At 35.7% G+C, this 13,288-nt stretch overlaps 1 protein-coding gene across 1 annotated transcript in view; it reads left to right on the top strand.

Moving 5' to 3' along the window:
• The window catches only part of cdk5rap2 (CDK5 regulatory subunit associated protein 2), a 120,495-nt gene that overhangs the window by 20,000 nt on the left and 87,207 nt on the right, over positions 1-13,288 (top strand). The window contains 3 exon segments of the mRNA XM_051931778.1: positions 1,433-1,576; positions 5,346-5,458; positions 7,596-7,735. Of these exon segments, the coding sequence (XP_051787738.1) occupies positions 1,433-1,576; positions 5,346-5,458; positions 7,596-7,735 (397 nt within the window).

Here is a 13,288-nt window from a genome sequence, read left to right as displayed (position 1 = left end):
CATTACATTTATATAGCGCTTTTCTCAGTACTCAAAGCGCTATCCACACAGGGAGGAACTGGGAAGCGAACCCACAATCTTTCACAGTCTCCTTACTGCAAAGCAGCAGCACTTCCACAAATAATAATTATTATTATTATTTTATTATTATTAATACTCTTGGCAGATAGGAGACTTCAGAGTCCAGCTATCTTTAAAAGAAAAGAACAGATTTGTACATCTTATGTCTGTTACTGGTTTTGAAGAAAAGATGGTTTTAGGTAGACTATTACATGATTTCCAAAAACATTAATATATTATGTTTGAATATTAATCTACCTAAAGTACTCTTATGCATACAGCTATGGGCTTATTTATACCTGAGGCCACAGGAAAATAATAGATTAATAATATTCCAGAAATTGCCAAAACCAACCGCTACTAGCCACAAAGGCTGTACACCTTTTGTTTATCAAGTACTTGCACCAGCACTGCTAGTGATAGAACGATATACTCTGCATAGAAGCAGTGAGAGCAGTAGTGGTGGGGTAGCAGAGGTATCAGTCTCTCAGCTGCCTTTCTTCGTGTACTGATGCTGCAACCTGCAAATTGCTGCAAACTAGCAATAATTAACAAAAAATGTCTTTGCGATCACAGAGTTCAAATATTCAGGGCACTGATTGACCATGCCATGCAACCTTTTTTGTTTTGAAGTTGTGCTTTATGTAGCTGGCAGGTCTTTTTTTGTTTCCGATCTGTGCAGATGGTTCACACTTTCTTCTTTCATCATGAAATGCCATGTAAATTGTAATAAGTCTTTCGATATTATTATTATTTTATTGGGTGTTCTTCTTTTTCTGACTCCTGTAGGGCCCTTTTAAGGTTTGTTTTGATTGGCACTGCTCAAAGGGGATAATTCTTATGCATTTGACCCAAGGCTTGAAAATCGTTTTTTACTACTCTGTACCCACAGTTAAAGTATGCATACCAGTGACCCACAGCAGTCCCACAGAGCCCCCAATTGTGACCAACATACATCAAATTTGATGTATGACCAAATGGCTGGTCCCAGATGAAGCTGTAAGTCGGCACATGACTGTATAATTGTAATTACTGAAAATAGTGAAATATTATGTTCACCACTAAAGCCTTAATATTTCACACACTGTATATTGGTTTGAGAATTGTAAAATGGGTGTAGTACTTCACATTGTGCATGGAAGAAATTAGGATCCTAAATATATTACATTTAACAGCTAAGAAAAAATGGGCATTAAAAAATACATTTTAACAGATTTACATAGGAATGTATGAAGTGTGTTTTTTTTTTTTTTTTTTAGACCCTCTTCTTCTGACTTCCTTACTCTTCAAAGCTGGGTTTCATTCAAAGAAGTTTCATACTTTCTTAGACTGTACTGACTGCATATTTAACTAAAACCTATTTTTATTCTAGGAACTACATTCGAAATTTGGAAATATGTCAGAAAGTGTACTGGGAAAAGATAATTCACAGAAAATTACTGTAGAATGTGAAGATAAAAAACTCTCTCATTTCCCCCAAAAGTTAGAAACACAGAAAGGAGTCAGCAGTGAAGAGGTATTTCTGAACATTTCTAACCATATCAAAGTCTATAATAATCTGAACAATATTTTTTTTAAGTAGTTGTTTTGTATTGAGTTTTTAACACAGTAGTTGAGCAACTATCTCAAAATGGATTAAAATACTATCAAGTTTAAATATTTAGGACTCAAATGTATAGTGAATTAAAGTTCAGCTATTTGTATTATAGAAGACCGCTACAGAGCAAAGTGAAGTTTCTCATGATTTAATAACTTTATATATGTGGTGATTTTCATTTTGTACTGTAGCAGTAAGAGTTACATAACAAGGACAAGGAAGACAGACTGAAATTAATAACACAACTCTTGCATATGGCTTTAAAATAATAAAGCAAAGGAGCACTGCTTTATAAATACAAAATAAAACCATCAATAACAGTTAAGACAAAGTTTAGTCAAATTTTCAATTATATACTACATCTTTCAGTTAATGTTTACAAAAATATCTTTACCTGAAATCTATAAGGGTCTCAAATATGGTGTAGGAATGGTTGAGATTTTATTTGGTAAAAACAGATAATTAATAGACCTTCAGCATTACCAATAATTTAATAATTTAGTAAGTCTCCTACTTTATTTACATTACCTTTCTCTGTTGTAGGAGGCAGTTTCCAGCCAATACACTGGCTTTAAGAAACAAAATAATACAATTCATTGATAAACACAATGATTATAGAAATTTGGTAACTTCATATATTGTATATTGACCTATATGATAGGATACAGACAGACTAGATAAGCAAACAGGTATAAAGAAGAGGATTTCTGTTTACTGGTTCTTTAGAGTTCTGATTTATCTTGGCACCGATAGTTTTACAGTACCACGTCTTTATAGGTGATATTCTGCTGAAAGTGAGCTGAGAAAAAGCAGAGCACGTCATTGACAAGGGATCACACAGCATTAAAGTAAAAGTCATAGTAAGATGAACTGAAGTTTCACATTTTCATAGACTTCTCAACATCGGATTTAATTCTACTGTGACATACAGATCCGCATCATTAGACAGACTGGGGTCAGTGCTTGGCTTGGTAGACTGGATCTCAGCTTTCAGAATCACAGTGAAGAGATTGCCAGTTTTTACCTCCCCAAAGAGGGAGTGGCTCTTCAGCTTTCTTATTTTCAGTCATTTTGGAAAGTGTGAGCATACCTCCTTTGGAAGATCCCTCCAAGTTCAGTCACTGTGCCCCTCTCTTTAGGAATATGGATGCAGATAGTTTTTAAGTATTGTGTAATCTTTCCAAAATTGGAATAAAATCATTTCCAGTTCAAATCAGGGTTGCTATTTTGTCCAGCAGAGTTGTCATTTACTGAATTATAGCTCTTTGTTTGGACTTGAGTATCTTGGCACCTTCTGGCCTGAAAGAGTCTTTGCAAAGAGACCACTGCAAAGATGTCAGTTCAACTCTGATTTATACTTTTGATATCAGATATCAGGCTGCTTCACCACCTGAGGCCACAGGTCCAACACGCCCTCGACCCTCTGTAGTTCGCATACCAGGAGAAGGTGGGAGCGGAGGATGCCATCATCTATATGCTACACCGATCCCTCTCCCACTTGGACAGAGGCAGTGGTGCTGTAAGAATTATGTTTCTGGACTTCTCTAGTGCCTTCAACACCATCCAACCTCTGCTCCTTAGGGACAAGCCGACAGAGATGGGAGTAGATTCATACCTGGTGGCCTGGATCGTGGACTATCTTACAGACAGACCTCCGTATGTGCGTCTCGGGAACTATAGGTCTGACATTGTGGTCAGCAGCACAGGAGCGCCACAGGGGACTGTACTTTCTCCGGTCCTGTTCAGCCTATATACATCGGACTTCCAATACAACTCAGAGTCCTGCCACGTGCAAAAGTTCGCTGACAACACTGCTATCGTAGGCTACATTAGGAGTGGGCAGGAGGAGGAGTATAGGAACCTAATCAAGGACTTTGTTAAATGGTGCGACTCAAACCACCTACAACTGAACGCCAGCAAAACCAAGGAGCTGGTGGTGTATTTTAGGAGGCCCAGGCCCCTCACGGACCCCGTGATCATCAGAGGTGACTGTATGCAGAGGGTGCAGACCTATAAATACCTGGGAGTGCAGCTGGATGATAAATTGGACTGGACTGCCAATACTGATGCTCTGTGTAAGAAAGGACAGAGCCGACTATACATCATTAGAAGGCTGGCGTCCATCAACATCTGCAATAAGATGCTGCAGATGTTCTATCAGACGGCTGTGGTGAGCGCCCTCTTCTACGCGGTGGTGTGCTGGGGAGGCCGCATAAAGAAGAGGGACGCCTCATGCCTGGACAAACTGGTGAGGAAGGCAGGCTCTATTGTAGGCACGGAGCTGGACAGTTTAACATCCGTGGCAGAGCGACGGGCACTGAGCAGGCTCCTGTCAATCATGGAGAATCCACTGAACAGTATCATCTCCAGACAGAAGAGCAGTTTCAGCGACAGACTGCTGTCACTGCCCTGCTCCACTGACAGACTGAGGAGATCGTTCCTCCCCCAAACTATGCGACTCTTCAATTCCACCACGGGGGGTAAACGTTAACATTACTCAAAGTTATTGTCTGTCGGTTATACCTGCATTGTTATCACTCTTTAATTTAATATTGTTCTTTATTAATCCCAAGGGGAAATTCACATACTCTAGCAGCAGCATACTGATAAAGTATCTATCGATCTATCTATCAGTCTATCGTAATAGCTAGTCCTGGTATGAAGAGCTTAGTCCCTTATTTTGGAATGCATGTGGGAGAAGGTGATTAATGGATTTCTGACTCCCTGTTAAATCGGATGCCTTAACAGGTGTGGTGATCCATTGAGGCTTAGCAGAATATACAATGCCCACTTTTGTCCTACAGTGATAATTTCAACTTCATGTCACTATTTCATCAATCTACAGTCATGTTTTGAATAAATATTTCAAAGTACTTTTGCTAAGTTTGCCATTAGCCAAGGTTTTTTGTCCATTTTCTTGCTGTAGGATGGATTTTAGGGTAAAAGTGGACATCGACCCTGCTTTCTACTTCTGTGATTGTTTAGTTATATAGTGCCCATGCTGCATGGAATACAACACAAGAATGTTCCTTTGAGGTCACATCAGGAATAGCATGTGCGTCTTTGACCTTATTACAAGAAGAACATTATGGTGCTAATAAAGTTCAAAGAAGACCTACTAATTTAAGTGAGATAGGCTTTGATGTGTGGGTCACACAGTGTGTATAGCTTAAGCAAAAGTTAACTGAAAAGTGTAATCATAGACGTATTTGAAAAAATTCTATATTCCATGTAGGCACAGAAGTCTGAAGAGTGTATATCTCGGATAAAGTTGGTACTCGGTGTGATATCAGTGTGCTATCCAAGTTGTTCCAAAAATGTTATATATTTTCATGTACTACAGGGGCTGAATATTTTCTCAGACTTCTTAAATCTAAAATTTTCCAGCCTTGGAAGCAGTTTGTGCTAAATAGAACTCTTAGTAAATTATTTGGATCCGCTAAGAAGGGGGATTTCTCTGATTAGCTAATGTTTTCTCTCATAAAGGTTTTTGTTTTTTTTTAAAATAATTTCTATAACTTGAAAAATGTCCCCAAGCTTAACTGACTGTCTATTGTCAGCATAGCTATGGAAGATTACACCATTTGTAGAAATATTAGCAAATGAAAGCATGTTCATTGAAAACATGTAACAATGTCTGTTTATTTTGTTCTTTCTTAAATTTTACCAGTTTTTGTTCATTTTCCAGGCTTTACCCAATCTTGAAAAAGTAATACAAGAATATAATTATCTGAACAATGCCTTGAAAAAGGAGCAACAGCTGTATGTTAGCCTTGTAAGAGCTATCAAACAGCCTTACAGGTATGAATTGTTCTACCAGTATACTTTTTAACAATAGTTTTAAAATGTAGAGGAAATTTGATTAAAGGTTATTTTCATAATCAGTACAAGGTGTGACAATATAATTCCTGTAATGAACCTGAAAATAAAATGTGTGTATTTGAGCACTAACAGCTACTATCATCTATTCTATAATCTCCTTCCGCAGCTATGAATGTAGTTAGATGCATTTGACATTACTAGTAACATACCTGGAACTCGTGTTTCTTGAATACCTTTGGGCTCTTTTTGTCATGTTACACAAGATATCAGAAATGTCCGGAAATCTTTGTCCTTTTATGGCAATTTTCATTTTTGGCAAGAGTCAGAAACCACAAGGGGCTAAGTCAGATGAATAAGGTGGATGATCCAATTTGGTAATCAATTTCATAGTAAAGGAAATAGCAAACATTAAGCACCCATGGCTTCGGATAGATGGATGATTCACTTGTTCAGGCCGTGGTTCATGCCTTTGCCTTCTAACAGAATCCTGTAACACTTTTTCAGCACAAATAGCATTGTTGTTTGATTGTTTTTCTCTTTTCAATGAGCTTGTGGTTGACTTATCCCCTTGTGATTAAAGCAGCACATGAATTTTACCCACACATGCGACGCTATGCAGCCATTCCGGGAATTAAATTGTCACATTTTGTCTTCATTATGAAAGGACTTGACCCCAGTTGTTAGAGTAACAGAAGAGGTTCAGTAAAACCATCAGATGTTCCTGCCCGTTCCAGAATAGACTGTAAAGTCATGGAGAATATGAACCTAATTAAAGTACACTGAATGTTAAATTGTTTAAAGTTGAACTGTCCAAGCCAAACAATGTAGTAATATCTCTTTGCTAGTGTTCAGCAATATGTATTTTTCCACGAGAATTAGATAACATTTAACTTTTAGTGCTAGATGGTGTTGGAAATAAATCCAATTGTTTCTGTAATCTCTGCAACTTCAGTGCCCTTTATTTACATGAAGTATTGTCTCACATTAATACTGTCAGACCTTTTCTGCAAGCAAATGACTGAAACTTTGGCAAATGTTTATGCTAGAAATTTCTGTCTGCTTTTTAGTTGCTCCCATACAGCTATCACTGTGTAATTACCAGCTCCTTTCACACTTTGTCCAAAGCTGTGTTAGTTAACAGGTAGCGAAATTTGCCCAGGTAGCAATCTATAGGCTCTATGCAAGTTGAACATGCCTGTGCACTCATGTGATTACCAAAATATTGCAGTGTTGCAAGCTTATGGATTGCTATGGTAATTGTTTTGTATTTATTTATACAACCCTGTTTCCAAAAATATTGGGATGCTGTGCAAAATGTAAATAAAAAGAAATGGTGATATGCAAATAATTTAAACCCAAAATTTACTTGATAATAGTAGAAAGACCATCGATCAAGTGGTGAAACAGAGAAATGTATTTTTTTTAATATATGTTCATTTTGAATTTGATGCCAGCAACACATTTCAAAAAAAGTTGGGACAATGGCAACAAAAGACTGGAAAAGTTGCATAATGCTAATAAAACAAAAGACACCTGGTGCAACATCTCACATCTATTAAGGTTAATTGGACACAGGTCAGTAACATGATTGGGTATGTAAAAGGGCATCCTGGAAAGACAGAGTTTCTCAGAAATAAAAATGCGGAGCGTTTCACCTCTCTGTGAACTGCACAGGCAAATAATTCAGCAATTTAAGAATACTGAGAAGCTGATATCAGGCAAGAATGGGACAACATTTTACTTTCAGAATTATCAGAAAAGAACAGGTGATGTAGCAAAGTGGTAAAAATACCCCTGTCCCAACTTTTTTTAAACTTGTTGCCAGTATCCGTTTTAAAATAAACATTTTTTATAAAACCAGTAACATTTCTCGGTTTCAACTTTGACATGTTTCCTTTGTATGTTTTTCAATTAAATATTGGATTTAAATGAATGTGTAAATCATTGCATTCTGTTTTTTTTTTTTTTTTTACATTGTATACAGTATCCCAGCTTTTTTTGATGGGTGGTACATTAAACAAAGTAATTGGGGGGAAAATTACTATATCTATAATACTAATATAATAATCTGTAATATCTATAATACTATATCTTGTTTCTTTCTGTTTTAAAACAGCATTCAGAGTATTCAGAATTTGCATGTAGAGCTTGATGCTGTTCATGTTCTCAGGCAACAGTTGGAAGAGGGAATTAAAAGTAATGAAGAGCTTAGGCACATCTTGGAAAGAGAGCTGCAACGGGCCAAGAGAAGAGAAGGTGCGGTGCATGGGGAAGCATGGGTCTAGTTCTGAAATTATTTAAAAAATAAACCTTCAACATCTTTAACATGAAGTTCACAATTCCTAAAAGCAAATGTGAATAATGTTTGAACATGGTATTTCCTGTAGTATACATGCCTTCCTTTTTTGAAGTTAAAGGATCCTAAACCAAATATATATTTTTTTTAATCCCACAGCCACCATGTAACGCACTGGATCATTTAGAGATAACAAGTGATCTTATGCAGCATTCTGAATGTTATGAGTTTCTCTGTGGCTGGTACATACCATTTCATTAAACTATTATAAGTTGAACACAACCTAAAGATTTTTCTAAAATTTGGTAATTTCACCATTTCTTTCATTCGTTATCTTTAGAATCAGGGTATTTGTTATTTTGTTTATATAGATGTTTCTTTGAAGGTCCTCTCCATGTTAAAGGTGTGTCTTGCTTTTACACATACTTTTGTATAACTGTAAACTTTTCTTGCAAATAATTTAATGTTGTTCCTTATATAACTTAACTCTTGTTAATGCTGTAATATCTTTTAATACTTTAACATGTTTTGGGAGATATTGACAAATCTTTGCAATATATTTTTTGATTCTTTATTTTTATGCTAATAAATTCCCCCATCCCGTCAAATTCATCTTCTCTATTTGATTGTGTTTTGCAAGTTAAATTACTTTTTTGTGCTTCTGCAAAATAAAAATTTATATATGTAGTATTCTGTCTGCAAGTAACATTCTTGTGAACCCCTTTGCATGGCTTAAGCATAACATTTATCGTATGCAAGCATGTCCATTAACCATTGTGTCTGCTGCTTATTTGTGTTTTTTTCCTGTGACCTGTAAATATTTTCGACATCTTTTTTTTTTATCTGTACAGCTTGTCATACCACATGATTGCCACATGATCACATCGTACCACATGATTAAAAATATTTGAGCATGTGCTTTTTATGTCTGTTCTTTTTCCTCTTGTATTTTCTCTAATCTTTTTCATAATAAATTAGCTTGCTAGAATCTGTTTGCTTCTGGATTAATTTGATTTATATGGCATTTTTTTGTTTTTAGTGTATTTTATTTGGTATAGTTGCATAGCAAACTCTTCTTAATGTTTATATTAGTGATCAAGTACTGCACTGGGTAGCACTGTTGCTTTACAAAACTAATTCATGGATTTGAATGCCATTCCCACGTGGATTTTGCATGTTTTACACATAGTGTTAAACACATAGTAAAACAATTTCCGTTACATTTACATAAGCAAATCATGAGGCTATATATACATTTGTTAAGGGCACACAATTAAAACCCATACTAGCAGGGAAGCAACACTAGTAAGAACATATTCAATTTCTTGTTCCATTGCAGGAAAGAATACACCTTTTGGATAATTCATTGTTTTAATGGAGAGTTTTCCCTAAAACGCTCTAAGGGCATGGAATGGGAATAAAGGAAGATGAGGATAGAAATTTCCTAAGCTAATAGGTATTGGTAAGGAGTACAGTAAACTATATTTGGACACCTTCTGTATATTATGAAAGACAGGCTATATAGGGCTATCAGAAGTGGCTAGCTATTTAACACTAGAAGGCACGAAGCCTGCGAAAATCTTCGTAATGTCAGGCCACCTTAATTTTACTCGCACCTCCTTATCGCTGCATTAATTATGCACCGATAGTGCCTTTGTTTTGCAAATGTGTCAATTGGCCGCGGGCAGGCAGCCTGCTGTCCCATCCCCTACCGAGACAGCTGAAGTCAGACACAAAATACTCGCAGCTGAAGTCTGTTTATCTGGGAGTGAGGTGTCTGGAATTGTATAGGAAAATAATACAGTATATCGTTGTTTGAAATGCATACACTTCGTGTGTTCTGTGTCTACAATGATCTGTATAAATGAAGGATGCCATTTCTTGTAAGGCAAGAAACATTGAACACATAACTAAAGCAGAAACTTTTTTCATGTTACAGTAATAACAACAAAATGTTGACATGAAGTGTCTAATGTGTGAAGACCGAAGTCCAAATATCAAATAAACACTTTCACAAAAGGTATAACGAAACCAGTGTACTTGTAATCATAAAACCAACTAAAGAAATTATTCAATGTACCAGTTGATGTCAGTGTGTGAAAACGGAAGCCCAAATATTGATATGAAGTAAAGACATTTGTATGTATGTATGAGTTTGTGTCTTTCACAGTTGAAATGTGTCAACCTTATGTATATCTGCTTCATTGGTGCAAGGGTAAGAACTGCTGCTTCGTAATCCAGACATTGCCAGTTCAATCCTGGGTCCTTCCTGCATTTAGCACTTTGAGTGGTGGGTTGCTATTATTGCTACTATTATGTATAATAAAAACATATACATTTGATTTGAATCTGTAACATATCAACCAAACAAGTGTGTTTTTATTCAAGAATAAAACAATAAAAACCGATTATAAAAAAAAATAATTGTTTTAGTTATGTGTTCAACACTTATCCTACATTTATACAGATCATTGTAGATGCGGAACACACATGAAATGTATGTATTTCAAATAACAATATACTATATTCCTATACAATCCCAGACACCTCACTCCCATATAAGCAGACTTCAAGCTGTGAGAATTTGTGTCTGACTTCTGCTGCCTCAGTGAAGGATGGTGCTGCTGGCCTGTGGCCGACTGACACTTTTGCAGAACAAAGGCACTATTGGTTTGCAATTTAATGTAGTAATGAGGAAGTCTGAGTAAAATTAAGGTAGCCTAGCATTACGAATATTTTTGCAAGCTTCAAGGAGTCCAGTGTTAAATGAGAAGTGGGGTTCAGTGTGTGATCAGAGTGGCTCTGGCAGAATGGTCCTAGTAATTTCATAGGATTACTCCGACCCTGGAAGAGGTACCCAGAGTAACCCTGAAAGTAGCAGTACAGAAGTATAAAAACCTGGTGAGTGTGTTGTCAGGAGGTAAGGTTGTTATAAATGGAAGGAAAAGAAAGATTATGCTTAAGAGGGTATAGATGGGTAATAAAATTAATGTTTTATTGTACTAAGGTGGTGCACACGTTTCCCATGACATAGACTAAGACTCCCTTGTTTAGAACATCATTGAAAAGCCTTTGCTGTTGTTTGTTTACTTTTATACTTGGATTATACTTCATGCTTACTTTTCCTCTTTACTCTGTATAATTTATATAGCATGCATTGTGTCATAATTGGCATCATTAGGAGTTCAGGAACATGTTGAAGGGGTACAGTCACATATGTAGTTTTATGGAAATGATCAGGCATAGTAGCAAGAAGATCATGAGCCGTGTTTGAATTTTTTTTTTTTTTTTTTTTTTTTTATAAACAAACTTTCTTTTATGCGCAGCACTTCATAGTGACTAGAATTACACATTGAGCAGAGGCAAACTATGGTTGGTCTACGCAAAGTAGAGAAAAAGACCTAACAGAGAGAAATACTAATATATTACACATAGTTGCTTGAAAGATGCCTTTTGATGGTACTCCTAATACAGCAGCTTTCTGAAACAGAAGTCATAATAACAAACGTCTTTTTTTCATGACAGTAGATGCAACAAAAGCAAAACACAGGCTGGTAATGGAAATGATGTGTAAATACATCCAAATTGTGTGGAAATCTGCAGAATTGCACAGCATCATATAGAAGAATATAGATTATCACAACTGAGCAGACATTGAAAACTCATTTTAATTCTGAATTTTTAAGATCTACACATTGCAATGTATTCTTAATTCATATATGCATGTGACAGAGCTGGTGGAAATTCAGACTCTGAACAAAACGTGATAAAACTTTGCATTCTGGCGTATTTGTAAAATAATGAACATCATGTAACCAATTGACACTTTTGAAAGTAAAGAAATGATTGAGAAGTACTGGGATGAGTTTTCTCTTGTAAGTATGAGTGCTCATAAGTCTGAAGACATGTTAAATAGGATTAGTAATTTGATCGATATTACTTCAACTGTTGATATAAAGTCTGTGTTCATAGTTCTTGTAGTATAGTATGTTTTAGAGAAAGATGCTTTGCTCAATTAAGTAATGTCAGACAAGAACTGTTTGCTTATTGATAGTTTTATTTTCTTGAGCAGTCAATGTAGGGCACTAGATGTCATGCTGGGGCTAAGGCCTACATATAGAGATGATAATCCTCTTATCTGTGGAAAATCCTTTAATGCTTGATGAGCAGGCAATGACTTCTGTTCATATACAGGAACTGATCAGGCAATGCCCTGTTTAAATTTGGTGATTCTAATATGGTTGACAACATCAGATATACTTTTCAGATATTTTGAAAGGTTATTCAGAATTTTTGGATCACGACTAATTTGATAAAGTATTGAAACATTAATGATTTAGAAAGTGCCTTACCCTCATTTCAATTAAAATGCAACAATTTAGACTTCAGTGGATTGAGTAGAAGTCTTTGTTTGAATCATATTGATTAAAAAAAAAGACAAATAACTAATTTGTGTCCTATCCTTTTTTTCATCATACCATACCAAACAAAATTTGTTAGACTTTTACCACTTTCAATTTAAAAATAACACATGACAAGTAAGTGGAACAAAGTTCAAATTCAGCTTAATTTTGTTTTGCATGTTTTTTTTTTTTCTTTTTTCTTTTTGTTTTTAATATGAAAGTATCACATATTTACTTGTGGACTTTAATTTACTGTAGCAGTGCTTGTCCTCTTAGCATTCATCGAGGAGCCAAAAAATCAAGGTTATATGTATATTTTCTTATTGCTATATTTTTAAAAATATGATGCAACAGGCTCTAACCTGCAATAAGGGTTGCCAACATTAAACCAAACTGAAAGTGTCCTCAAAAATTTAAAGAGGTGCCATAAATCCTTAAAATAAGAAAATCAGGGGCAGAGTGTTTAACCTTTTTATATTATGCTTTCACTAGCTTTGTTAACTTTCTAGACATAGACAAATCGGCGTTAACTTTCCAGTGCACCATCTACTTGAATGTATTTTTTACTTCATTTAGTAATAAAATGCATTGCATTTGTCTTCAAACAGATGTTATATCAAATACATTTCTAGAAATTCATTACTACAGCTATTTGTGATGTGTCATATGTTGGAATGACAAATGCAATGCATTTTATCACCATGAAAGTTTGTGATGCAGCATCTGTTGGCATGACAGATATAGCAAGCAGACGTACACAAAGGCACCTATGCTTTTTTTAAGGAGGATTCTGATATGTCTCAAATTGGCAGTTTGTGGTCATCTTAAAATGTGCGTGAAGTGGAAAAATGCCTTCACAAATTGGAAACTTTTAGTCTATGGTCAAGCTACAATTGAAGATGTGAGTTCCAAAATCTGCTAATTACACCTTTTGGTAAAATTTAGTGAACACGTGATTGTGACTTTTCATGCAGTTGGTCATGCGCCAAAAATATGTTTGAGCTTCAAAACCTGCTAATTGCAACAGTGTAGCGCTATAGTTTTAGGGATTAAGTTTCAAAATCTGCTTACGGACCCAGATTTTCCTATGTATCTCCAAAATTTATCTTT

The sequence above is a fragment of the Erpetoichthys calabaricus genome, chromosome 9, assembly GCF_900747795.2.
Source record: "Erpetoichthys calabaricus chromosome 9, fErpCal1.3, whole genome shotgun sequence".
NCBI lineage: Eukaryota > Metazoa > Chordata > Cladistia > Polypteriformes > Polypteridae > Erpetoichthys > Erpetoichthys calabaricus.
The sequence above is the reverse complement of the archived record's forward strand: the minus strand, read 5'-3'. Positions and strand labels throughout refer to the sequence as shown.